Source organism: Neofelis nebulosa, chromosome 11 (genome assembly GCF_028018385.1).
Source record: "Neofelis nebulosa isolate mNeoNeb1 chromosome 11, mNeoNeb1.pri, whole genome shotgun sequence".
In the NCBI taxonomy this organism is placed as follows: Eukaryota; Metazoa; Chordata; class Mammalia; order Carnivora; family Felidae; genus Neofelis; species Neofelis nebulosa.
The window spans coordinates 8,201,337-8,228,062 of record NC_080792.1 but is presented as its reverse complement, the minus strand read 5'-3'; the positions used below and the strand labels follow the sequence as shown (position 1 = coordinate 8,228,062).

General features: G+C 43.6%; 1 protein-coding gene across 1 annotated transcript in view; it reads right to left on the bottom strand.

The window, feature by feature from the left end:
• Positions 1-26,726, bottom strand: part of CD226 (CD226 molecule) — an 88,434-nt gene that overhangs the window by 16,782 nt on the left and 44,926 nt on the right. The window contains 3 exon segments of the mRNA XM_058691840.1: positions 11,968-12,154; positions 12,156-12,316; positions 22,066-22,161. Coding sequence (XP_058547823.1) covers positions 11,968-12,154; positions 12,156-12,316; positions 22,066-22,161 — 444 coding nt within the window.

Below are 26,726 nucleotides of genomic sequence, written 5' to 3'. Positions count from 1 at the left end.
TGGGTTCAGTTTGAAATCTATTGTAGGTAACAGGGGGGTGGGGGAGACAAGGCTGTGGAACTCTCCATGGGCAGCTTCTCCTGTGATGCGTCTTTTGATGACAGTGCTGACTTTTTTCTTTCACTTGGGGCAATGATATAGCGCTGCTGTTAACTACAAGAACTCTGAAGTCCTCCTCCCCAGCTCCGGACCCTAGCCCCTCTGCTCACTAGCTCTGGAGCCTTGAATAAGTTACTCAATCTTGCCATGCATCACTTTCCTCAATCATAAAATGCAGATAACAACAGAGTTGTTGTGGCAACTGAATGAATAATTACCAGTAAATTCTTAGAATGACACATATAAGCACCTCCATGAGTTTGTCATAGAGTAGCCAAGACAAGCCTGTGACATTTAATTCCTATAACTGCTACAATTTTTCCCTTGGATCTTCAGAAATCTTTAAAATTCAAACTATATGGTATTTATAAAGACCTATATATAAATGTGTTATAAATGTCGTACAGATCTTTTCAGAATACAAAAGAGACTGTAAGCTTTGGGCTGAATATTTACCTCCAAATATTCAATTTTAACTCATTTTATTTAAAAAAAATGTTTATTGAGGTGCCTGGGTTGAGCATCCGACTCTTGATTTTGGCTCAGGTCATGATCTCATGGCTTGTGAGAGCTCACGGCATATGAGTCTGTGTTGAGCTCTGCGCTGACAGCATGGTGCCTCTATGGGATTCTCTGCCTCTCTCTCTCTACCCTTCCCCCTGCTCATGGGCACACACCTGCTCTCTCTCTCAAAATAAATAAATAAACTTAAAAAATAAAAGTAAATAAGATGAAAATGTTTAGTAGGCACTCTACAAATGAAAGCCAATGCTTGGCTATAAGAAACAAAAGCTATAGTAATAATTTAAAAATCTGCAGCTTTATGATCTAGTTTCATTACCCCTCTGATCTCTCCTTTTTAAAAAATAGCCATTGATTAAAGTAGGAATTGCATGCCTGGATGGCACAACTGATAACCTTTACTGAATCAGGAAGAGAAGACAGGAGTCAACATAAAACCAAAACCACCTGTTCTGATTAAAGTACTTGGGACTTGGCGTGTGTGTGTGTGTGTGTTTCATGAGTGTAAAACTGCCCACACATCACATGTATTTACTGAATGTTTACAGATGGCAGATTGCACACTGTTCCAGCTGCCAAATGCTCACAGACACCTTAACTTACAAATGTACATGCACACACAGATTTAAAAAGTGAAGGATTTATCCAGTGCTCTAAGTCATGAAAAACTAAAGGCACATTAACATCATTATTATTCATAACAAACAATAATTATACTTTGCAAGTCTGTATTTTTCTGTATTTGTGAACTTGTCTCCTACGTGGTACCCATTTGGGGGTCATGTGCAAATGCATTGTATCCTTGAACTTCTTCAGCTGGAAGCCACAGAAAACATCCCACCTTTTGTTAATGTGGTCTCCTCATCTCAGTATCTCCTCGGGACTTGCCATGTCTGTCATAGTGATAATAAGGATTTTTCAGTTCACTCACTATTCATCTCCTCTAAAGCCATTTCTCAGTCCCCATCAATCCAATTGAGAGCATTAACATTTCAACCTTGTATCCACGAAAGGCAGAATCTCTTCTTCTGGGTTAATCAAATAAAATGCTACTCCTACACTTAAAAGATTTTGAACATTGCAGTTACTTTTGAGTTCTAGTGAAAGTGAACTATTTTGAATTAACTCCAGAAATAAATTTTAGAGTAGTCAATGATACTGCAATATATTTATTTTTAAAAAGGTATCCAAAAATATCTCTGTTGGAAACATTCCTCTTAAAAATTCCTGAATCAGGCGTGCCTGGATGGCTCAGCCGGTTGAGTGTCCGACTCTTGATTTCGGCTTAGGTCATGATCTCACGGTTCACGAGTTTGAGCCCTGCATCAGACTCTCTGCTGACAGCGTGGAGCCTGCTTAGGATTCTCTCTCCCTTTTCTCTCTGTCCCTACCCTGCTGGCGTTCTCTCTCTCTCAAAATAAATAAGTAAACTTAAAACAAAACTATATATATATATATAAAACTATATATATATATTTATATCCCTGAATCAGAAAAAGATTAATACCATATGATTCTACTTACATGTGGAATCTAAAACACAAAACAAACAAACAACAGAAATAGATAAATACAGAGAACGAACTGGTGGTTACCGGAGGGAAGGTTAGTGGGGGATGAGCGAAATAGGTGAAGGGGATTAAGAGGTACAAACTTCCAATTATAAAATAAATGTCATGCAATGAAATGTGCAGCATAGGGAATATAGTCAATAATAATATAATAATTTTGCATGGTGACCGAGGGTACCTACACTTACTGTCATGAGCATTTCATAATGTGTATAATCGTTGGATCAATATGATGTACACCTGAAACTAATAGAATGCTGTATGTCCACTATATTTCAATTAAAAAAAAAGTCTCTGAATCACTGGAGTGTAAATAACTTTTAAGATATCAGTTGAGGATCGAAGATGTGTCTCTACAAATGACAGATCTATGTTTATTCTCCATTTCCTGGCCTTTCAAATAACACAGTCCTCTGCAAACCTATTCGGTCACCTAGTGTATGTCAATATTTGTCAAGAGTCAGCTCAGTGCATCTTTGAAATACTTCAGTGGAAGTGGCTAGTAGTTGCCTGACTAATTGAATCATAACACTTAAAGCTGGAATCACTATTGCAAATGAAATGCCATTAGTCTCATATGAAGACCTTTATTTATTTATTTTTTTTTTAATTTTAAGTAATTTTCCATTTGCCTTTGGGGAAAACTTCACACAATCATCTATGTTCAGTCCCTAATAAGGCTCTCAGGGACAACCACAAGCTGTTCACAATTCCCAGATGCTTAAAAAAAAAAAAAATCCCACGCATGACAAAAGTGTATAAATGGCTGTTTTGCAGTTAAGAGTCATTAGGCAGGTCTCTGGACAGGGATTTTAAGTAGGAAGAAAATCAGTACGTTTGTCGGAACTTGAATTCTTCTCTGTACTCTAAGTTGCTAGGGAGAGGAAAACTTTGTGAAAACTGTTTGAAATTCAGGTGAGGATAAAGATCACTTAAAGAAAAGTAGTTCCTAGGATTAGGTACTTTCTAATTTACATTGTTTATAGTCGTGTAAAGCAAGTAAATGTGCATGAGGTAGGAACATACACCCAACAATGCTTCTGTGTAACAGCATCATCAGATCAACTTAACAGGAGGTCTTTCGGCATTTCTTTCTCTCTGATGCTAACTTGTCATTATTATTATTCAAATTCGCTATCTTGTTTATCTATACAAATATGGTATGTATACAAAAAACGACTGCAGGCAAACATTCCAGGATTTTGTGCATTAGGAACGATGAATAAATCAATACCTGGGGTTTACAAAACAAACTAACTGGTTATCTACCTTTTTTTTTTTTTTTTTTTTTTTTTTTTTTAATGCAATGTCTCCTAAAAGAACTGACTTGGGCAGAGGTATCCATAAAGACACAGAGACATAATAGGCCATGATTGAGCAATCATCTCACTTGTGATGCTGGAAACAGTATGTCTTGTCTGGATATCCAGCCATCATCCAGAATTTTAAAAACTTAACTGAGCTGAAAATTGGAGTTGATCCATTTCAGCAGAGGCTATTTTAACTTGTGAGCAGTGACACCAGTGCTCTTGAATTCTTTTGCTGTGGTTCTAATTATATAAAGGAACTGTCAGAAACGTTATTTTCTATGTAGGTGAAGATATTCAAAAGCTGAAGTTCATAACACTATGTCATGGAAATAAATGTATTTGGCATTCCAGGACATCTCAGCTCAGACAACCCCCATGCCTACAGTATTCACATCTATCATGAATTCACAGGGACAGGACAGAAGGTTCTGGATAAATGGGCCCCTAAAAAAAATTCTCTTGTCTACAAGCTGAAACTGTTCAGGAATCAAATCACCTGGGAGCAAACTGGTTGCCTTTTAGCAGAAACTAAAGGCCAAAGAAATAAACCAAGTTTATTTCTCTTCCTCCTTATTCTTCCAGCCAACTTGGGAACAGAGTCCCACAGTCAGGAAACTCCACCAAGCTGTGTGCAGGCAAGATTTGTAACCTACAGTACCTATTCCTCTATGCTCCTACCTCTTTGTCAACCCTCCACCTCACTAAAGAAACATGGGAAGGGGGTGCCTGGGTGGCTCGGTCGGTTAAGCGTCCGACTTCAGCTCAGGTCATGATCTTGCGGTCCGTGAGTTCGAGCCCCGCATCGGGCTCTGTGCTGACGGCTCAGAGCCTGGAGCCTGTTTCAGATTCTGTGTCTCCCTCTCTCTCTGACCCTCCCCCGTTCATGCTCTGTCTCTCTCTGTCTCAAAAATAAATAAATGTTAAAAAAAATTAAAAAAAAAAAAAAGAAAAGAAACATGGGAGGATTCCCTTGGCTGTGGCCCCATGATTTCCCGCTGAACGTTTCTGTCATTTTCATTTGCAAGCCCCACCCACCAGGTTCAGTGACGCAATTATGCGCCATTTATACAAAACATGCAAAACAAGAAAACTAAACTTTCCTATTAAAGGAAATAGAGTTTTTGAAAGACATAAATGTAAACAAAATTCATGCAAGTTTTCTCCTCAAGTATTGCAACGGATCTCCTCAGAGTTTAGGTTTCTCTGATCAGCAATTAAACCTCAAATGTTTCAGTGTAGCTAGAAATAATCTAGCTACAAAACTTGAAAATAAAATGGACATGTTTTAGAATATGTTAAAATATAGAGACATATACTAGAATATATAAAAATATTAACATACAAAGAGTCAGTCAAGAACATTTATTGAAAATCTTCTGGAAAGATATTTTGACAAAGATGCCATAATCCCAAACCTCAAGTAATTTCCTAACATAAGTGTCTGGACCCGTCGCAAACAGGCGCAATTATTGAGTGACTCAAAGGTATAAATTCACGAGCTATAAAAGTTCGAGAAATTCAAAATGTTTCATAGTTCAACAGCAGGGAAGCCGTTTGGGGCTAATGTGGAAAAGTTGTGAACATGGAAGAGATCTGACAGAAATCCTAATGGAAAGGAGGCAAATGGGGTGAAAATTTGTAGGTTGGTTGAGAAGAGGGAAAGTAAGAAAGTGTGAATGACTAGCAAGGCCATGGAAGGTACAAGCTGACATTCCAACCAGACTAGCCCTCTGCCCTCATCCAGGCTGCCTTGTCCCAGCCAAGAAGCGTAAGGGGCCTGTGGCCCCCCACCAAGCCTGTGTACCAGCTTTGGGGTCTTCACCAGCCTGGAGGAAGGGGTACCTTTTTCTAATTTGCCTGCCCAGAGAGGCACCATTTGAAATCTGTCTGCTTGGAGTGGGCTCCTTTTTGTGCCCAAAGACCCAGTTTCTGGTAGCTCAGTACGAGAACGTAAATATTCATGCCCTGACTATGGCAGCTGGTTTCCTCTGTCTCACATTTCTCTTTTTGATTCTGTACTCAGTGATTTCACTTACACTTCCTTGAATATCATTTTTTGCTATTTTGGTCAAGAATCAATAATGGCTCTCATTGCTCTTACATGAGACCCAGAATCACACCAAGTTATCACCTAATTGATACTAATTATATTAACCCCCAACTCAAAATCTCTGTACCAACCTAGTCACTTGATTGCAGTCACGCACACACAACTTCCTTGTCCCTCCTCCCCCGTTCCTGTGCATATTTTGTGTTACTTCTTATACCCTGTTTTGTCTCTGTTCTCTGCTCTGATCATCAGTTGAAACTTGGTGGTTCCGCTGAGTGGCCTCATTGGCAGAGGAAGATTGGACAAACACACGAGTAACAATACTGTTCGGCAGTGGCGAACAGAAGTTTGTTCAAAACTCGTCTCCTCCGGAAACCTTCTGAGAGAGCTCATGTCATTTCTTTGATCCTCACTCTTTTTATAACCAGTAAGCTCGGCTGAAACAATAGTAGGCTGAACATCACTTGGTTAATATTAAACAGCTTCACAAATTCTTTCGGTGAAACTAAAATGCTTTTCTCGTGACTAATGACAATCTAGAAGACGTAAAGGGCCCAAAATAATCTTGGTCACCATCAGTAAACACACATTTCCCCCTGTTCCTTGCCCCATGCTCTAGACAAGCTTCAAATTCAGAAAAGCCAGTCTGGAGGTATTTCAAACTACTTCCCAGGTCCTGAGTGCAAAGGACAGGACACAAACATTTATTTCCACTCAGCAAAGAAAAGTCAATAGGAAATTCGGGTTCAGCCCATGCTTCTGCCATGTTCTCCCTCTGTTCAAAATGTATCAAGAGCTGGATGGGACATCAGCATGACTCAGTCGATTAAGCATCTGACTCTTGATTTCAGCCCAGGTCATGATCTCATGGTTTGTGAGGTTGAGCCCCGTGTCAGGCTCTGTGCAGCTGCTGCAGAGCCTGCTTGGGACTCTCTCCCTTTCTCTCTCTCTCTCTCTCTCTCTCTCTCAAAAAATACATAAATGGGCATTTAGAAAAAGAACTGTGGGAATGCAAGCTGGTGCAGCCACTCTGGAACACAGTATGGAGGTTCCCCCCAAAATTAAAACTAGAACTACCCTACGACCCAGCCATTGCACTCCCAGGTATTTATCCAAGGGATACAGGTGTGCTGTTTCAAAGGGGCACATGCACCCCCATGTTTATAGCAGCGCTATCGACAATAGCAGAAGTATGGAAAGAGCCCAAATGTCCACTGATGGATGAATGGATAAAGAAGATGGGGTATATATATATACAATGGAGTATTAATTGTCAATCAAAAAGAAGGAAATTTTGCCATTTGCAACTACGTGGTTGGAACTGGAGGGTATTATGCTAAGTGAAATTAGTCAGTCAGGGAAACACAAAAATCATATGACTTCACTCATATGAGGACTTTAAGAGACAAAACAGATGAACATAAGGGAAGGGAAACAAAAATAATATAAAAACAGGGAGGCGGACAAAGCAGAAGAGACTCATAAATATGGAGAACAAACAGGGTTACTAGAGGGGGTGTGGGAGGGGGGATGGGCTAAATGGGGAAGGGGCATTAAGGAATCTACTCCTGAAATCATTGGTGCACTATATGCTAACTAATTTGGATGTAAATTTTTAAAAATAAAAAAATAAAACAAGTTAAAAAAATAATAAATAAAAACTTAAAAAATTAAAAAAAAAAACTTAAAAAAAGAACTGGATATATGGCACACTGGCTGGCATTGTGTCTGACCTCTGAGTACTCGGTGCTCGTCTGAAGATGAACACACACACGCGAAAATCAGGGGAGAGCCCTGTGTGTGTGTGTGTGTGTGTGTGTGTGTGTGTGTAGAATATGACAGTCATGAAAATCTCTCCTTTGCATCCTATAAAAGAAGTTGATGGGAGCCAACAAAAGGATGCATAGCAGTTTATAAAATTTGTGTCACAATCACCTTTCCCTTGACAGTTGAAATAAATTAAATCTGCTCCACATCTTATACCTGTCTCTCTGCTTTAATCCCTACATTGATTTTTGACCAAACAGCCTCAAGACTTGAAATAATCAAATCACATCAGAGCAGATGTAAGTGAGCTATTTTGCTTTCCATCCGATTTTTTTTTAATTTTCAATCTTTACTTACATTTATTTTAAAATCAAATTAAACCAAAATATAGGGTCATCAGCTGGCATTTTCCATCAATTTTAACTTTTTACTAATGAGCCCTGTTGATATTCTTTTAACCTGCCAATTGAGTGTCAAACAGCCATTTTGCAAGTGTTCAAAACACGTGGACACTAACAATATTGGCCGTGACTTTCAGTCACCTTCATTTTCAACACCGTTGATCGCTTATGTTATAGTTTTGTGCAAGAAACTTAGTCATGTTTGGATGAGTGAGAGACGTTTTTATTAATTAGTAAAAGTGAAATAACTGTATCTCCTAAAATGTATTACCTCTATTTTTTCTGATTTAAGATGTTTATAATTATTTTTTTCAACATATGGCAGAGAAGATCTTATTTCCTATGTGTTTGAGAAATGTTCTTTATGATATTTTTCTGAATAGAACTTTTCCTTGCCTTAGTCTCTGAGAGAAGAGTAATGATTGTGTGTGTGTGTGTGTGTGTGTGTGTGTGTGTGTGTGTGTGTGTTTCTTCTTCAGGTTTAGAAAACATTTCTGTAATACAAGTTTTTTTAAGGTAAGAAATATTTTGTATTTGTGCCTGAAGGAATGGAGTCAACATTTAAAATGAAGAAACTGTTAACATTTCTCTCCCACATATTCCATCAACCCTCCTTTGCATCAAGTTCTCTTTTGTTAATGTTTATTTTGAGAGAGGGGGTGGGGGACAGGGCGATGGTGAGGCACAGAGAGAGACAGTGGGACAGAATCCTAAGCAGACTCAGCATTACCAACACAGAGCCTGACACAGGGCTCAATCTCATGGATGGTGAGATCATGACCCGAGCAGAAATCAAGAGTCAGACGCTCAACGGACAGAGACACCCAGGTGCTCCTGCATCAGGTTCTAAGAACAAGCTCTGCCTTGCCCACAGCCCTCACTGTCATCAGAGAAGCAAAGACGTTTCCATGTGGTCCAAGGTGATTATGAGAAAGTGCTGTCCTTTGGCAAATGTCCTCCTCGGCACACACAGCTGCTGTAGTGGCAGAACTGGAGGCTGCTGTGTGTACAAACTCTGTTCTTCTTCTTTTCCAACGCAGGAATAAACAGCAGTCTGCAGTATAAGCAGAGTCTATAAAGGGACAGCCAAATAAATCCCAGGGAACCTTGGCTCTAAAAGTCTCCACATAAGCCAAGGCACATGAGCTGGCTGGAAGCACATGAAAGAAAGGGAGTGGGAAGGGAAGGGAAGGGAAGGGAAGGGAAGGGAAGGGAAGGGAAGGGAAGGGAAGGAAAGGGAAGGAAAGGAAAGGAAAGGAAAGGAAAGGAAAGGAAAGGAAAGGAAAGGAAAGGAAAGGAAAGGAAAGGAAAGGAATGAAAGGAAGGAAGAAGGAAAGGAAAGGAAAGGAAAGGAAAGGAAAGGAAAGGAAAGGAAAGGAAGGAGGGACGGAGGGAGGAAGGAAGGAAGGAAGGAAGGAAGGAAGGAAGGAAAGGAAAGGAAAGGAAAGGAAAGGAAAGGAAAGGAATGAAAGGAAAGGAAAGGAATGAAAGGAAGGAAGAAGGAAAGGAAAGGAAAGGAAAGGAAAGGAAAGGAAAGGAAAGGAAAGGAAAGGAAGGAGGAACGGAGGGAGGAAGGAAGGAAGGAAGGAAGGAAGGAAGGAAGGAAGGAAAGGAAAGGAAAGGAAAGGAAAGGAATGAAAGGAAGGAGGAAGAAAAGGAAAGGAAAGGAATGAAAGGAAGGAGGAAGGAAAGGAAAGGAAAGGAAAGGAAAGGAAAGGAAAGGAAAGGAAAGGAAAGGAAAGGAAAGGAAAGGAATGAAAGGAAGGAGGAAGGAAAGGAAAGGAAAGGAAAGGAAAGGAAAGGAAAGGAAAGGAAAGGAAAGAGGGAGGGAGGAAGGAAAGAAGGAAGGAAGGAAGGAAGGAAGGAAGGAAGGAAGGAAGGAAGGAAAGGAAAGGAAGGAAAGGAAGGAAAGGAAAGGAAAGGAAAGAGGGAGGAAGGAAAGAAGGAAGGAAGGAAGGAAGGAAGGAAGGAAGGAAGGAAGGAAGGAAGGAAGGGAAAGGAAAGGAAGGAAAGGAAGGAAGGAAGGAAAGGAAAGGAAAGGAAAGGAAAGGAAAGGAAAGGAAAGGAAAGAGGGAGGAAGGAAAGAAGGAAGGAAGGAAGGAAGGAAGGAAGGAAGGAAGGAAGGAAGGAAGGAAGGAAGGAAAGGAAAGGAAGGAAGGAAGGAGGAAGGAAAGGAAAGGAAAGGAAAGGAAAGGAAAGGAAAGGAAAGAGGGAGGAAGGAAAGAAGGAAGGAAGGAAGGAAGGAAGGAAGGAAGGAAGGAAGGAAGGAAGGAAAGGAAGGAAAGGAAAGGAAAGGAAAGGAAAGGAAAGGAAAGGAATGAAAGGAAGAAGGAAAGGAAAGGAAAGGAAAGGAAAGGAAAGGAAAGGAAAGGAAAGGAAAGGAAAGGAAAGGAAAGGAAAGGAAAGGAAGGAATGAAAGGAAGGAGGAAGGAAAGGAAAGGAAAGGAAAGGAAAGGAAAGGAAGGAGGGACGGAGGGAGGAAGGAAAGAAGGAAGGAAGGAAGGAAGGAAGGAAGGAAGGAAGGAAGGAAGGAAGGGAAAGGAAAGGAAGGAAAGAAAGGAGAAAGGAAAGAAAGGAAAGGAAAGGAAAGGAAAGGAAAGGAAAGGAAAGGAAAGGAAAGGAAAGGAATGAAAGGAAGGAGGAAGGAAAGGAAAGGAAAGGAAAGGAAAGGAAAGGAAAGGAAAGGAAGGAAAGAGGGACGGAGGGAGGAAGGAAAGAAGGAAGGAAGGAAGGAAGGAAGGAAGGAAGGAAGGAAGGAAGGAAGGAAAGGAAAGGAAAGGAAACGGAAAGGAATGAAAGGAAGGAGGAAGGAAAGGAAAGGAAAGGAAAGGAAAGGAAAGGAAAGGAATGAAAGGAAGGAGGAAGGAAAGGAAAGGAAAGGAAAGGAAAGGAAAGGAAGGAGGGACGGAGGGAGGAAGGAAAGAAGGAAGGAAGGAAGGAAGGAAGGAAGGAAGGAAGGAAGGAAGGAAGGAAAGGGAAGGGAAGGAAAGGAATGAAAGGAAGGAGGAAGGAAAGGAAAGGAAAGGAAAGGAAAGGAAAGGAAAGGAAAGGAAAGGAAAGAGGGACGGAGGGAGGAAGGAAAGAAGGAAGGAAGGAAAGGAAAGGAAAGGAAGGAAAGGAAGGAGGAAGGAAAGGAAAGGAAAGGAAAGGAAAGGAAAGGAAAGGAAAGGAAAGGAAAGGAAAGGAAAGGTGAAATACAATTTCTGTCATCAGCAAAAATAATTTTTTCTGACATGTTCCTCTGCTATGAAACTCGCCCAGAGGCATAACTGAGAGAGCCTGAGAGGAGGTAAACGCTGCCCTCCATCCAGACTTCTATGTAGGCCTCTCTGTATTTGTACTTCAGGAAGTGAAAAGTCACTTTTTCTTACTCTCACACAGGTTTTGTGGGGCCTGCAGCTTAAAAAATGAGGGCCTCATTACGACACAGGAGACAAATTACTAGTACAAAAGAAATATGATTTAGAGGAAGAGGTCCTAAGGCTAGTCTGTTACTAATACAAAAGAAATACGATTTAGAGGAAGAGGTCCTAAGGCTAGTCTGTTGCTGCTCTGAGGGATGAAACAATGGAAGGAATTAAAGCTCCGAGCTGGCAAAGTAGTAACATTGTCAAACATTTATTAAATTCCACTCAACACTGACTCAGCAAATACGAATCCAACACCATTTTGTTACTGCGGAGGACACAGAGGATTTAGAAACGTAGTCACCACCATTATAAAGTTGTAATGCAGTTGGAAAAAACATAAAAGTTATACAAACTGAGACTTGCAGTACTTTTCAGACTTACTAATTTTTTCTTTTAATTTCAGGAATGTGGCAGATCGAGAAATTGGAAAGGTTTGTAATCGTTAAATCTGTAATTGATGGATTCACAAGGTAAAGAAAAAGCAAATACTAAGATTCAAAAACTGACATTTACTGAAACTCAATCATTAAAAAATATTTTGGGGGCGACTGGGTGGCTCCGTCAGTTGAGTGTCCGACTTCAGCTCAGGTCATGGTCTCACGGTCCGTGAGTTCGAGCCCCGCGTCGGGCTCTGTGCTGACAGCTCAGAGCCTGGAGCCTGCTTCGGATTCTGTGTCTCCCTCTCTAGGTCTCCTCTCCCACTCATGCTCTATCTCTGTCTCTCAAACATTTTTTTTTTAATATTTTGAACAACAGTCATGACAAAGACAACAGAAACAAATCCAGTGGTTGGCCTTCTCCAGTTTTAACACTTGAAGACATGCATCACGTACTTACCATCAGTTACAGTCAACCTCCTCACAAAGGTTTCATTTTCTCCTGTTCTGGCACTGAAACCACAGCGGTAGAGTCCTGAGTCAGAGACCACAGCCTGGGGCATGGTGATGAAGGTGCTGGTCATTCCCGGACTACAGTCACTCGACATCCATCTTTGGTACTTTGAAGTATAAATTTTCCCTTGGGGACAAGTTGCAGCTGGTCAAGAGGTCAATCTGATGGGGCTGGATCTTCTCCCAGGTAATTTGTTGGACTGGCCACTTTGTTGGAAGCTCACAGGAGAGTGTGATATTTTTTCCAGGTTCTGAGACCATGTGGCTATTTGATGGCACAGCTATCTCGAAATCATCTGAAAACAAGAAGCAAATGATTACACTTAGAACCTCAGATTTTGGGGTGTGAAGGTGCCAGCTACCCTTAAAGTTCTATCGAAAGTAATGGCAATGTTATTTAACAGTTTCATCAACTATAAATGATATCTTTAGGACACATTTTTTGTAAGAAAAAGACTTTTGAAAGAGGCTAGTAAATAAATAAAAAGGAGGATATTCTTGTTCACACATATTCCCTTAAGTTTTACGTGGTTAACCATATAACAAGAAACACAATAAAAACCACTAGTGCTTTCCTCGGCAGTGATCTTACCAAGAGGCTGAATTTCACAAGACTATTCTGCAGAAATGCTGGGCTGGTGACTCTAACATTGTATCCAGATTGTAGTCATGCTAAGATTTTAATGGTCATTGAAAAGATGACCATTGAATAAATACATGCATAAAGTTTTTTTTTCAGATATATAAATATAATATATATATTTTCCAGATATGTCTTATGCATACATAGAGTAAGGGTCCACATGTAATTTAAATTCCTGGGTACCAAGGAAGTCCTTCAATATTTCTTCCTTCCACCATAGCTGAAATACCCAGCAGAGCATTCAGCAAATATTCACCAGATATCCAAATCAGTAGTTCTGGGCTACCTTCTTGACTACCAGTTGTAAGAGAGGAGAGGAGAGGAGAGGGGAGGAGAGGGGGAGGAGAGGGGAGGGGAGGGGAGGGGAGGAGGGGAGGGGGAGGGGAGGGGAGAAAAGGAAGTGGGGGCACCTGGGTGGCTCAGTTGCTTGAGCATCTGACTCTTGATTTTTGATTTCTAATCCCAGGTCATGGGATTGAGCCCCATATTGGGCTCCACACTGAGTGTGGAGCCTGCTTAGGGTTCTCTCTCTCTCCCTCTGCCCCTCTCCCTCACTTGCCCTCCCTCTCTCTCAAAAAAGAAACAAAAGAAAAGAGGAACAGGAAAGGAGAGGAGAAACCACACTTGAAAGAAGATATTGAGTCTAAAACACAGTAAAATTTGCTGTCCATATTAAACTAGAATACTTTGTCTATAACAGTTTCATTTCCACCAAAAGGTAGCTTCTTTTCTTCAACAAGTGGTTCCATGTGTCAAAATGTTGTTGAAAAGAGAAAACCACACAGCATTCCAGTTTTTCAATTTGTAATCATACAACTGTTTATCAAAGTTAACACTTTACCCACATAATAAGCACACAGTAAGTAGCATGTTATCTCTAAGTAAAAAGCCACCACAAGAATGAGGTGGGGGGGGAGGGAAATGGGAGAAAAATTCACAAGCAATGGGAAAAACAAGGGGCGCCTGGGTGGCACAGTTGGTTAAGCATCCGAGTTTGGCTCGGGTCATGATCTCACAGTCCGTGAATTCGAGCCCCGCATGGGGCTCTGCACTGACCGCTCAGAGCCTGGAGCTGCTTGGGATTCTGTGTCCCCCTAGCTCTCTGCCCCTCCCCCGCTTGCACTCTCTCAAAACTGAGTAAACGTTAAAAAAGTTTTTTTTTTTTTAGTTTTTAAAAAAAAGAAATGGGAGGGGCGCCTGGGTGGCGCAGTCGGTTAAGCGTCCGACTTCAGCCAGGTCACGATCTCGCGGTCTGTGAGTTCGAGCCCCGCGTCAGGCTCTGGGCTGACGGCTCGGAGCCTGGAGCCTGTTTCCGATTCTGTGTCTCCCTCTCTCTCTGCCCCTCCCCCGTTCATGCTCTGTCTCTCTCTGTCCCAAAAATAAATAAAAAACGTTGAAAAAAAAATTTTAAAAAAATGGGAAAAATAAGGAACTAAAAGCTTAAAGCAAACAAACGAGAAACTAAAATGAAATCAAGATGGACAAGCAGTGACGAGAAAAGGGAAAGAAATGAGAGGTAATATATATAAAAGGACAAGCACATGGTGCTGGGAAAATATCAAGAACATAAAAGAAATGAGAAGAAAGAAAAAGGGACACATTTTTGTGTGAGGCGTGCGAGACCATGGGGAAACAGAGGCAGGCCCACCCTGTGCTCTTCTGTTATCTGTCTTCGGTGCAGACACGCCTGCCATCCGGTTGTCTTCCTTTGTGGCACCTCCCTCCACCCATCTCGGGAGCTTCATCTGCCCGTGTGACACAGCTGCTCTCAGGAAGCGACCCTTGTAATGCTGACTTGGGTACAAAGGGGGATCCGCCCTGAGGGGTGTCTACACTTGTACAAAGGACAAATCCACAGAGCAATGAAGGCCATCTCCGATGCTGACCAGCCAGGTCTCAGGGGCTGGTGGAGCTGTCGTTGAAGGAGCCCGGAAGTTTCCAGAGCCCAGGCTCTGCGTAAAGACCCACCTGTCAGTAGACACGGACGGGGCTCAGCCTCACAGGCCCCGCTCAGAGGCAGGTGGTGCTGAAGCACAGAGTAACCTCCAGCTAACCTGTCCTGGCCACCGGAGTCGCTGGTTGGTGGCGGGTGAAAACTGAGACTCACGAGAGGTCTGCGGAACTCCCCTTGTCTCCTGTGCTCTTTGCTGCTTGTCACCTAATCCTCCAGCATGGCACATGTGAGGCGACAGGAAATGACCCTGAAAACAATTACCCGAAAACCCCGCACACAAGAGGACCCCGGCGTCCTGATGTGCTTGGAACTAGAAAGCACGTCTACTTGAAATAGGGATCAAAATGCTGTCGTTAATAGGGAAGATTCAAATCTTAATAATAGAATGAAAATAATGAACACCAGTTAACTTTATATTTCTATTCGGTTATGTATTAATTCTCAGCATAAACCGAGAATAGACCACAGTTTGTTCTCTTTAAAAGATTATTTTTTAGAGCAGGGTTAAGGTTACAATAAAACTGAGAGAAAGGTAGAGATTTCCAATATACTTCCTCCCTCCTCCCACACACCGCATCCCCATTATCAACATCCCCTACCAGAATGATACATTTTTTACCAAATATAAACCTATGTTGTCACATCATAATCACCTAGAGTCCATAGTTTATACTAGAGTTCACTTTCAGTGTTGTACATCCTGTGAGTTTGGACAAATGTATAAGGACACATGTCCACCATTATGTCATCTGGAGTATTTTCACATCTCTAAAAATCCTCTGTGCTCTGTCTATTTAACCCTCCCTCCCCTCAACCCTTGGCAACCACTGATCGTTTTACTGCCTCCATAGTTTAGCCTTTTCTAGAATGTCATATAGTTGGAGCCATATGGAATGTAGCCTTTTCAGATTGGTTTCTTTCACAGAGTAATAAGCATTTAAGATTTCCCCACATGCTGGGGCACCTGGGTGGCTCAGTCGTTTAAGCATCCAACTTCGGCTCAGGTCATGACCTCACTGGCATTGGGCTCTGTACTGACAGGTCAGAACCTGAAACCTGCTTCAGATTCTGGATTCTGTGTCTCCCTCTCTCTCCACCCCTCCCTTACTCTTGCTCTCTCTCTCTCTCTCAAAAATAAGTGGATATTAAAAAAAAAGTTAAGATTCTTCCATGTGTTTTCATGGTTTGATAGCTCATTTCCTTTTGGGATTGAAAACTATTCCATCATCTGGATGGACCACAGTTTATTTATCCATTCATCTCCTGAAGGACATCTTAGTTGCTTCTGAGTTTGGGCAACTATGAATAAAGCTGCTGTAAACAACCATGTGCAGGAGTTTGTGTGGACATAAGTTTTAAATTCCTCTGGGCAAATGTCAAGAAGCCTGATTGCTGGATTGTATGCTAAGACACTGACAAGCTGCCTTCCAACTGGCTGCCCCATCTTACACGCCCACCAGCAACGAATGAGACCTCCCTCCCTGTCACGCTCTCACCAGCGCTGGCTGTTATCAGGGCACAGGATTTCATCTGTTCTAATAAATTGATCTGTGTGTTGTTTTTATGTGATTTAACCACAAAATAATATGATGAGAGATTCTCTGTACTGTGTATATGATTTTTCTGACAGGATAGATTATTTTTCAATTTATCTCAGTGCTTCATCACCTTTTCCAAGTACCACTCGATGCCTGGGTACCCAGACACTTCAGGGTATGCTGGTGCCTCGTACGACTGCCCCAGGCCACCATCACATCTGTGGCCGCTAATCTCTTCTCCTTCACCACCCTCAGTAGGTAGTGGCCCTGTGTGCAGTTTGAACAGCACTACAATATCACTCATCAATTTCACAAGACCCTTACTCTGTTCACTATAAGCTTCAGAAAGAAGCCCAGACCTTTGGTATAGACCTTTATACACCACTCTATACTTGGGACCTAGAACAGTACTTGGCATAGAGCAGAGAAGACAGTAAATAATTTTTGAATAAAGAAACTGACTTATAATTCCATCTTTCAGCCAATATGCAGGGTGTACCTACTGATTGGGGGGAGGGGAAGTTACCTCCATAAAACCTCTCATAGTGAGAAATGTGCTCGAAATCATATGTGTAATCCCTGAATGAATTAACTGTTCCAGGCAATGACCATCAATGTCTGCAAATTCACAAAAGACCATTAATGTCTCCATGATGCCACATTGGGGGCACTCGCCTCCCCCAAATAATCCAGTCTGACTCTGCTCAAGCCTCTACACCTAACCATCAATTTACAGAACTACAAAGAGCAGAGAAACATGTCAAATGACCCCTTGGCAAGCAATCCATGGAAAGAGGACAAACACGAAACTCCTCAGCTCCCAGTAGGATCTCCCCGATCCCTGAAAACCAAGTTTGGAACCTGTGGTGCTGTCCAATCCTCCTCTCTTCTCCTCTATTCATTCAAAATTCCAGAAGGAATTCACTGCTCCCGACTCTGCCTCCTTTCTCCTGGTTCCACACACCAAGGCACATCCTCCAACAGTGAAAGCCACGCCTGTTCCTGACCCTGAGTCCTAGATGCTACGTCCTCCTGGACACTCTTTGCCTTCTGTGACCCTGCACGTTTCTGTTGTCCTCTCTCCTTTCCGACCTTCCTCCATAGACTTATTCAGGGTCCTTTTTTTCTCTGCTGGTCTTTCAAAACGTTGTTCTCCCCCAAGATTCCAACACTTGTCCCCCTCCACTCTCCCTCCCTGGTGATCTCCTGCCTTGCAATTTTCAACCACGTCGTATGTGCAGGGTCCAAATCCACAGCCTCTGCTCTCGGTCAGACCTCTCTCCAGGGTTTCTAAAACACAAGACAATAACTTGCTCTTATGATGTTTAAAATAGGCTAAAAATTAAACAGCCAGAATTGCCCCAAGCTATCTGCAGAAGTTCTACCATTACTCGAGCTAAGTAGACGTGATAACGGTGGTAACTTCACATATTCCCAACTGTGCCTAGACTACGCATGTCCTCAATAGAGAAGTTTTCTACAAACTCTCAAATATAAAGGATCCATTTAAATGCAACATAAGGGGTGCCTGGGTGGCTCAGTAGACTAAGCGTCCAACTCTTGATTTCTGCTCAGATCATGATCTCAGTTTGTGAGGTCGAAACCCACATTGGACACTGTGCTGACAGTGTGGAGCCTGCTTGGGATCCTCTCTCTCTCCCGCTCTCTCTGTTCTTCCCCTGCTTGTGTTCTCTGTGTCTGTCTCTCTCTCTCTCTCAAAATATATAAACTTTAAAAAAAAATTAGATGCAAAGTAAAATGTCTACTACTTGATGACTAAGGAAGTATTTAAAGTGATCTGAGACAAAGGTCTAAAAAATCTGCAAGCACTCGTTAAGGGATTACAACCTCAAATTTCTGCTCAAAGAAAATATAAAATTTTATTACTGTGTAGGGTGACAGCTGCTAACTAGACTTACTGAAGTCATCATTTCTTCATATATCTATCAAATCGTTGGGTTGTACACCTGAAATGAATAGCGTATTATATTTTACCTCAATAATACATAAATACATTTTTTTTAAATAAAGAAAAATTGGGGGCAGGGGGAAGTAGGCAAAAGAAATAGACACGCAAAGTCCCAGCTGAAGCAGGCAGAGAGGTCCAGAGAGCAGAGAAATGGCACTTTGGCAGCTCACGGGGCAGGCGGGGCAGGAGAGGGGCTGAGGTTCCCAAGTGGGGCTCTGCCGCCCTCACAGCTCTGCCCGTGACAGACAAAAACCCGCAAAGGCAGACGTGGTGGGTGCTGAGCTGCCCTGTCGAGCAGCTTCAGGCAGAACAGAAACAGGAGCCATCAGCCTGGACCAGGCTGCGCCCAGGACACCCCTGACCGCCCCGAAACTCCCTGCCCCGCGATCGTTTCAAGTGCAGACGGCAACGAGAGTCGTGGGGATGGCATTTCTCTAAAAAGCTGGAAATGCACCCAGTTGATGTTTGGGGTGGGGCGGGGGGAAGGGTTGAACTGTGTCTCCCCCCACCCCACCCCCAGAAAAAATTCATAGATTGCCATCCTGACTGAAGCACCTCAGCATGTGATCTTATTTGGGAACGGGGTCACTGCAGAGGCAATTAGTTAAGATGAGGTCACACCACAGCAGGGCGGGCCCCTCATCCCACATGACAGGTGTCCTTCTAAAAGGGCCGACTGCACACTGGCATGCACACAGGGAGAACATCGTTTGGAGATGAAGGCGGAGATCAAGGTACGGTGTCCACAAACCAAGGAATGCCAACGATGGCAGGAGACCCCCAGAAGTGAGGAGAGAGGCCCGGGGCAGACTCCCCACCCCCCGCCAGCCTCAGAAGGAGCCACCGCTGCGGACAACACGGTCTCTGGCTTCCAGCTCCAGACCAACCACTTCTGCTGCTCAAACCACCCAGCCTGCGGTCTCTTGTCCGGACAGTTCTAGCAAACTAACACGGGGGTGGGGCGAGGTGGGGAGGGGGGAAAAGACTTCATCAGGCTGGCATTTCCGATACAATCATCTGGATCTTACCAGGACCTATCAGAAGCAGCAAGGCCACCCAGTGAGGGAAATCAGCGATCTTCACAAGCCCCCTCCACACTCTTGCCATTTCCTGTCCTTCATTTAAAGTGCAGATAAAAGGTAGAGGAAGCGAAGGAGATAAAAATAAGCTAAGAGATTGCTTGGCTGAAAAGCACCAATAAAGAATGAAAGCTGTGCTGAGAGATAAAAACACAACCTGACAAACCTGTCCTGGAGTCAGGCCAAGCAAGGCTAATTGTTTCAACGAAAGAAGGAACTAGAATTGGGCAAACAATCCTGGGCGGCAAATCAGAGATTCAGCCCAGAAGATACATATTGAGGGAGGGTTTGCAGGGCGTCCAAAGGGAAGCTGTGAGGCTCCTGTCTGGGCACCAAAGAAAGAAACACTTGCAACTCCAGCCTGGATGGATTTGGGATTCAAATCCCTTTGGGATTCAAAGCACCTGCTGAGGCCAAAGCACCCCCCAACCCACCGCCCGACCTCAGGCTATCCCCCCAGTAGCTTCATGGAAACCACCCCAACACCAACCTGAAGATTGAGAATGTCTGTCTAAAAGGTCACCATGGACCCTCATATGTAAATTTTGCTCACAGGCTTTAATCATGAAAAAGTAAATTTCAATCTCTCTGTCATGACACCATGAGAACTATGCTTTTTTGAAGTCACTGCCATGAGGTTTGTTGAAGTACACGAAAAAGTTTTACTTCTGAGCATCTCCGCAGTTCCTCCCAAGCAGAAAAATAAATGACTCATGGGTGTATAAGAATTTTAAATAGTATAGTTCGGAGGTCTTGTAAAACCAAAAGATGACAATACAGCCCAGGAGCATTTGCTTGTTTTCTACCAAAAGGTTAGCAGGTGACCTCACTGACTTGGAAATTTAATGTAAGACTTTCTGCATGGCAGAGTTTTACAGGAAAAGAATCAAAAGATTAACATCAACCCTAATCATGTCCTGCTAGATAGAGAATAGATTGTGTTAGTGAATTGTCACTAAGGACTACATTAAGCATTTTGTTTCACATACTTGGAACATTTTCAACATATTTTTTAAAGTATTTTATTTTATTTTATTTTATTTTATTTTATTTTATTTTATTTTATTTTATTTTATTTTTGAGAGAGAGATACAGAGTAAGCAGGAGAGGGGCAGAGAGAGGGAGACAGAGATTCCCAAGCATGCTCTGCCATGTCAGTGCAGAGCCCAATGAGGGGCTCGAACCCACCAAGCTGAGCCGAAACCAACTGTCACATGATTAACCAACTGAGCCATCCAGGTGCCCCTTCAACATATTTTAAAGGCAAAATATATACCTCAAATGAGACTTTACTGTGTGCCAGCATTGAAGGCGTGACATGTGCTGACACATTTAGTCCCCAACACCGAGGACCCCGAGGTAGGTCGCCCAGCAGCAGGGGGCAGAGAAGGGAGCCCCTTCCAGGGAGGAGGCTCAGGCACCTGCCCCTAAACCACGGCGGCCATCCTACCCCTATCCCGATGAGGTGCTCCACCTGATGGAGCTTTCCCTCCTACCTGCAACCGGGCAGGATTCCACAGAGGCAAAAGAGCCTCCCTGGAAACCCCTGTTCCTAAATATCTTATTTTATGATGCCTTCAATCCTATAATTAGAAATCAATTTCTTTACTTGTCCTTGTTAAAATGCACATAACAACCTCAGCTCCTGGCAGGCACCAGCACATTAGTGTGAAATCGTCCATTAGATTGCTTTCCGAGTGAAAGGAAAGGAAGCAGGTTCCCACAGGCGAGTGGCCAGGAACAGACCGGCTGTGGCAGAAATGACTGAGAGGCGCCAGGAGCCAGCCTTGTCACAGGCCACCATGCTCCCCAGGAGCACAGGAGCAGGGGCAGTGTCTTTAAGGGCAGGGGTGGGTGGGACACTTGAGCAGGAAGACAGATTACACACAGGAGGCCGTGAAATGTTATCTCTTTGGCCATTCACTCATTCACTCATTCACTCACTCATTCACTCCTTCAACAAAAATCCTATTGATGTAAAGACAAAGAAGGTAAAGGTCCGAGTTGGTGGAGAGACATATAACCAGGTCATTGCACAAACAGAGCCCCACGTCCCCAGAAACTCTGGGATGGAAAGGTGTGAGTTTGGTTCCCAGCCAACTAAATAAAAGCTGTGCTGTTGGCTGACTCGGGGCTCAGCGAGGTTTGTCAAAGGGTCTTGACCAAATACAGTTATTTGCCCAAAGAAAATCTGCAGGGAAGACCAAACACAAGATATTCGAGTAGCTAAATGAGCTTTGTGCATTTAAAGCATCGACTCCATGTCCGACTTCCTTCTTTCTACGCTTTCTGCCCATGTCACTGTTTCTTACAGTATCGCCCTCATTACGTTTCATTTATATTTCCGGTTGGTCCGGTTGGTTTAGTGGAGAACAGGTAAGCAGGATTTCTGATGAATGACATATGAAAAATGACTAAGAAGCAATTGATACGAGGCTAAAAATGCTAAAAATGGGGGGAACCCCCACCACGCATCATAGACACATTACAGAAACACATATATGAGAACATACCTGCTTCAACCTCCACAGAAAGGAAAGATATGATAAAATTAAGTGAATTGTAAAAACAAGCTTTTAAACACGCTGCTGGCAAAATTGGGTTTCATAATTTTTACCACTGTGATTCCTAACCAATTAAAATTACTCTAAAACACTGGAAAGCAATTTCTGTCAGTTCTGCAGACAAAGACATGACCTATGAGACAGAAGACATTCTATATAAGGAAAGGGGAAGGTGTGATACCCTAGTCCCCGCATTTCAGAAATCTCAATAGCGACAGCATTCAGAGAAATTGAGCTCAAAATTCACTCTTACAGTTCTCTTTTGAAAACATCTGAATATGAGCCCGATTTTACTTACCAAAATATCTTATGCTGTCCTGACTGTGGTTAAGAAAGGCTAGGATTTCTGGGGGAGAGGGGCTTATACTCTCAGGCAACTGATGTGTTGTTGTGCCTGTTAAGGGATAAAGGCCAGTGATGAATGGGGAGAACTGAAAGACCAGGTCCTTTGCTTGAGTCTCTCTGAGCAATAGCCCCACAATGTAGGGCACTTTGGGAGGTTGAGAGTGGGGGTACTTGACATGGACACTGACAAATGCTTTCAGGGTTCCATGTACACCCCCTGGGATTCCTCTGCTTTGGGGGCACACCAACGTTGCCTCCTGAAGAGCCATCACCTGCTGTTATGCTTGGTGAGGCTCAGTGCATGCCTGGGACCTACATACCCAGAGGGGCCCTTGCCCAGTGATTGACAGGGGTGGGGGTCTTCAGAGCCTCTGCCCGGTGAGCTCAAGTTAACATCCCTGGACTTTGCCCGGTCTCCTTTCTGTCCAGTTCCGGCTCCCCTAATGGACTTTCCTGGGAACACTTCCCAACACATCCCTTTCACATTTATCCTCCTCTCCGTGACTCCTGAGGAACACAACCTAAAGCAGACACAGTTCCGGAACTTTTTTTTTTTTTTTTTTTTAAATGTTTATTTATTTTTGAGACAGAGAGAGACAGAGCATGAACGGGGGAGGGTCAGAGAGAGAGAGGGAGACACAGAATTTGAAACAGGCTCCAGGCTCTGAGCTGTCAGCACAGAGCCTGATGCGGGGCTCGAACTCACAGACCGTGAGATCATGACCTGAGCCGAAGTCGGATGCTTAACCGACTGAGCCACCCAGGCGCCCCACAGTTCCGGAACTTTACCGATATTACTTGGAACCTAGAATTTGAACTTACACCAGAGCACCCGGAGGTGGCGTCCAGAACTTCTGTGGTAACAGTGCTCTCTCTTACTCCATCTTTCCTTCAAGGCCCTGCTGGCCAGCCTGTCTCACAGCATCTGCCCCACCAGCCCACAGCAGCCCTAGGCCACGGGGTCCCACAGCTCTTACTCTTCCCACGTCTAACTGTGCATAACAAATCACTACACTCACAAAATAGGAACTGCCGTGTTTTCTATCTTGCTTCTCTCAATTATGCCGAGCTCCTTGGAGGCAGAAATAATTTTTAAAATATTCATTTGTAGCTTGTTAGTCCCCCATGCTCCCAAAGTTCTCAAGGTAATTGTACCATGTCATGAACTGTACTTATTTTAATCTCTGGAAACACCTTAAATTACATCTTGCATATATTCGATGATCAATAAATATTTGCTGATACATTTATCTCATCTGTAGGAGGTTAAGCACTGTAGCAGAGAAATCTGCACAACAGAAGGACTTGGAATGTTTATTTATTTTTTGAGAGAGAGACAGAGAGCGACTTGGGGAGAGGCAGAGAGAGAGAGGGAGACACAGAATCCGAAGCAGGCTCCAGGCTCCGAGCTGTCCGCACAGAGCCTGATATGGGGCTTGAACTCACGGACCGTGAGATCATGACCTGGGCCGAAGTCAGATGCTTAACCGACAGAGCCACCCAGGTGCCCCCAGAATGACTTTGAAACCAAATAGAATGAAAATACAAGACTCACTCGCTATGTATTTCCCTATGTTTCTTCATCTGGGCCATCAAAATAGCTGCCCAACTCTGATTCTTGCCCTTTCTCCCACCAACGCACACTGCATCCAAAACTATGGAGCTACAATTCAACTCTGGTCATGCCACATCTCTGTTGTAAAAGGTTCGGAGGTTTCCCATTGCCGCTATAGGACAAAGTCCACATTCTTCACTTAAATCCTTTATGATTTTACCCCCGCCTTTGCCCCCAGTCTCATCTCCTACTAGAATCTACTATATACTCTAGTGTCCCTCAAAACAGGACTCACATTTATGATCTTACACCAGCCGTCTCCTCTTCTGGATTGCCTAATATACTCCTTTCACTCCAGTCCAGGAAAATCACGACTTATCCCATAAAACTCAACTGTGACACCACTTCCTTGGAGGAAATATTTTCTGACTCATCCTAAGGTAGGCTAACCACTCCCTCTTCTGTTTTACTTTTATACCTTCTATTGTGTTGTCTTTTATTTGCTGTCATTTCTCCCTGCTCTGGGAAACTCTCAATGCCTTGGAGATGGCATGTCTTCAATATATCTGATCTCAGCACAAAGCCAGGTACCTTCAGTTGCTCAATAAATACTGTGGAAGAAACTGAGAACCTGTCTCTGAAGATGATACCATATTATAAATTCAGTGGATGATTCCAGGAGCCTAAAAGTCATATTTTCCAGTCTAGATCCTACATGAGTTTGGGTCTGTATTCCCACGTTTGCCAAACACAAGCACCCCCAGGACCTGTTCCTCCGGGCACAAGCCTTGAGGACCAGCCAGCACTGCAATATTTACGGCTTTAATATCTTCTCTCCAAAGAGCTCCAGGTGCTTTTCACACCACAGCAAGATCAACAATATTTCTCCCAACCTCTAAGGTAGGAGAGGCTGAAATTTTTTAGTTCAAACTATAATGAAGTTAAAGTGAAAAATGGGACAATACCGAAAAACCAGTGTGTATGTGGCTCTTGACAGGGATTGCTATAATCATGGGATTTGCCAGATAAGCAAACAGTCCAGAACAGAGACACAAGGAGCTGGTAGAATGAGGGAACACATAGTGCCCATGTCAGTTTGCTGGGATTTCTTTGTTGTTTTTTTAACTTTTTTAATATTTGTTTATTTTTGAGAGCGAGAAAGACAGATGAGGCATGAGTCGGGGAGGGAGGGCAGAGAGAGAGGGAGACCCAGAATCCTAAGCAGGATCCAGGCTCCAAGCTATCAGCCCAGAGCCCAACACAGGGCTTGAACTCATGAACTGTGAGATCATGACCTGAGCTGAAGTTGGACACTTAACTGATTGGGCTATCCAGGTGCCCCAATTTATTGTGATTTAAGAGGCATTTGGGGGGTGCCTGGGTGGCTCAGTCAGTTGAGCGTCCAACTCTTGATTTAGGCTCAGATCATGATCTCACAGTTTGTGAGCTCAAGCCCCACATCAGACTCTGTGCTGACAGTGTGGAGCCTGCTTAGGATTCTCTCTCCCTCTCTCTTGCCCCTCCCCTGCTCACTCTCTCTCTCTCCCTCTCTCTCTCTGTCTCTCTCCTCCCTCTCCCTCAAAATAAATATTTTTAAAAATAATAAAAGAAAAGAAAATTTGGGACATATAAATAAAAAATAGGTATGGCCACAGAAGGAGATAATAATGTATTCATTCAGCATTCAGTGTGTGCTCTTTTTAAAAAAAATTTTTTAATGTTTATTTATTTTTAAGAGACAGAGCACACACAAGTAGGGAAGAGGCAGAGAGAGGGAGACACAGAATCTGAAGCAGGCTCCAGGCTCTGAGCTGTCAGCACAGAGCCCAGTGTGGGGCTTGAACCCACAAACTGTGAGATCATGACCTGAGCCGAAGTCAGGCGTTCAACCAACTGAGCCACCCAGGTGCTCCTGGTGGGTGCTCCAAGTTAGAGGAAATGCATAGAGATCAATCCTAGAAAACAATAATTTTTTAACAGTTAAATTTGCTGGTTTCTTACAACTAGAATAAGATACTGCCAGACCTAAATGACACTCACCTCGGGGGGCAGAGACCTTTAGCACTAGCAACCAGGTGCTGGTGCATGCTCCTCTGGGGATGTGCCATCGTCGCTGGCCCAGCATCCTCTGGCAACATCTGACCTGGGTCTGTTAGGGCACCCTCCTTGCCTCCACCCCATGACCTTTCCAAAAGCAATTTGTGTGTGTGTGTGTGTGTGTGTGTGTGTGTGTGTGTGTGTAGTGGGGAATTTCCCAGGAAGACAGCAGGGTGCAGTTGGTGGCTTCCAGTGTGTGGGGAGTACAGGTGTATCCTGATGGAGGGGCAGGGAGAGGATGAACTCGGAGTCACTGAGCATCAGGGGTGGGTCAGAGAACACCTGAATCAGGCCCCAGACGATGCTGCTGTGGCCGCTGCCATGAGCCGGATCTCAGGAATTCTGAGGGGGACAGGGAGCTCTGGGAGAGAAAAGCCCAGCTGCCCTGAGTCCTGGAAGCCCCGCACCCCAGACTCGTCAGCAAGAAGTCTGGTTCAGGCCACAAGACACCTATTAAACAAAGCCCAATTCCCCACTGGCCTCTAACACCCCACCCCTCAGAGTCACAGCATGGTGGCACGTCCCATCGGGGCCCTGTGGCAGCGACGTGAACTTCTCGCAAGGAATCTGAAGCCCTAGTCAATGTCTGCCAAGGTCCAAGGCCACAGCAACCTGATCATGCAGCTCCAGCACACATCCTGGGTTGCTCCTCCACAGCTTCAGATTGTCTACAATGTGTCCCCAGGAGCCTATCCTACCTGTTCCTGGAGCCCCAGGGCATCGTTCTCTCTTCTGGACCCAGCCCAACTGCCTACACCCTATGATGGGGGAGCTGGCCCTCCACCCAAGCCCCCCCTCCGTGGGGAAAAAGGAGAGATCTGGAGAATATCAAGGATATTGTAGAAAGAAAAAGGAACTTGGAACATTTTAGAGAATAGATTGGCAGAGCTTTGAAAACAAAACAAGTCCTTGATTGAGGAGATAAATATGCTTAAAGGATTTATTATTGTCACAGGTCACAG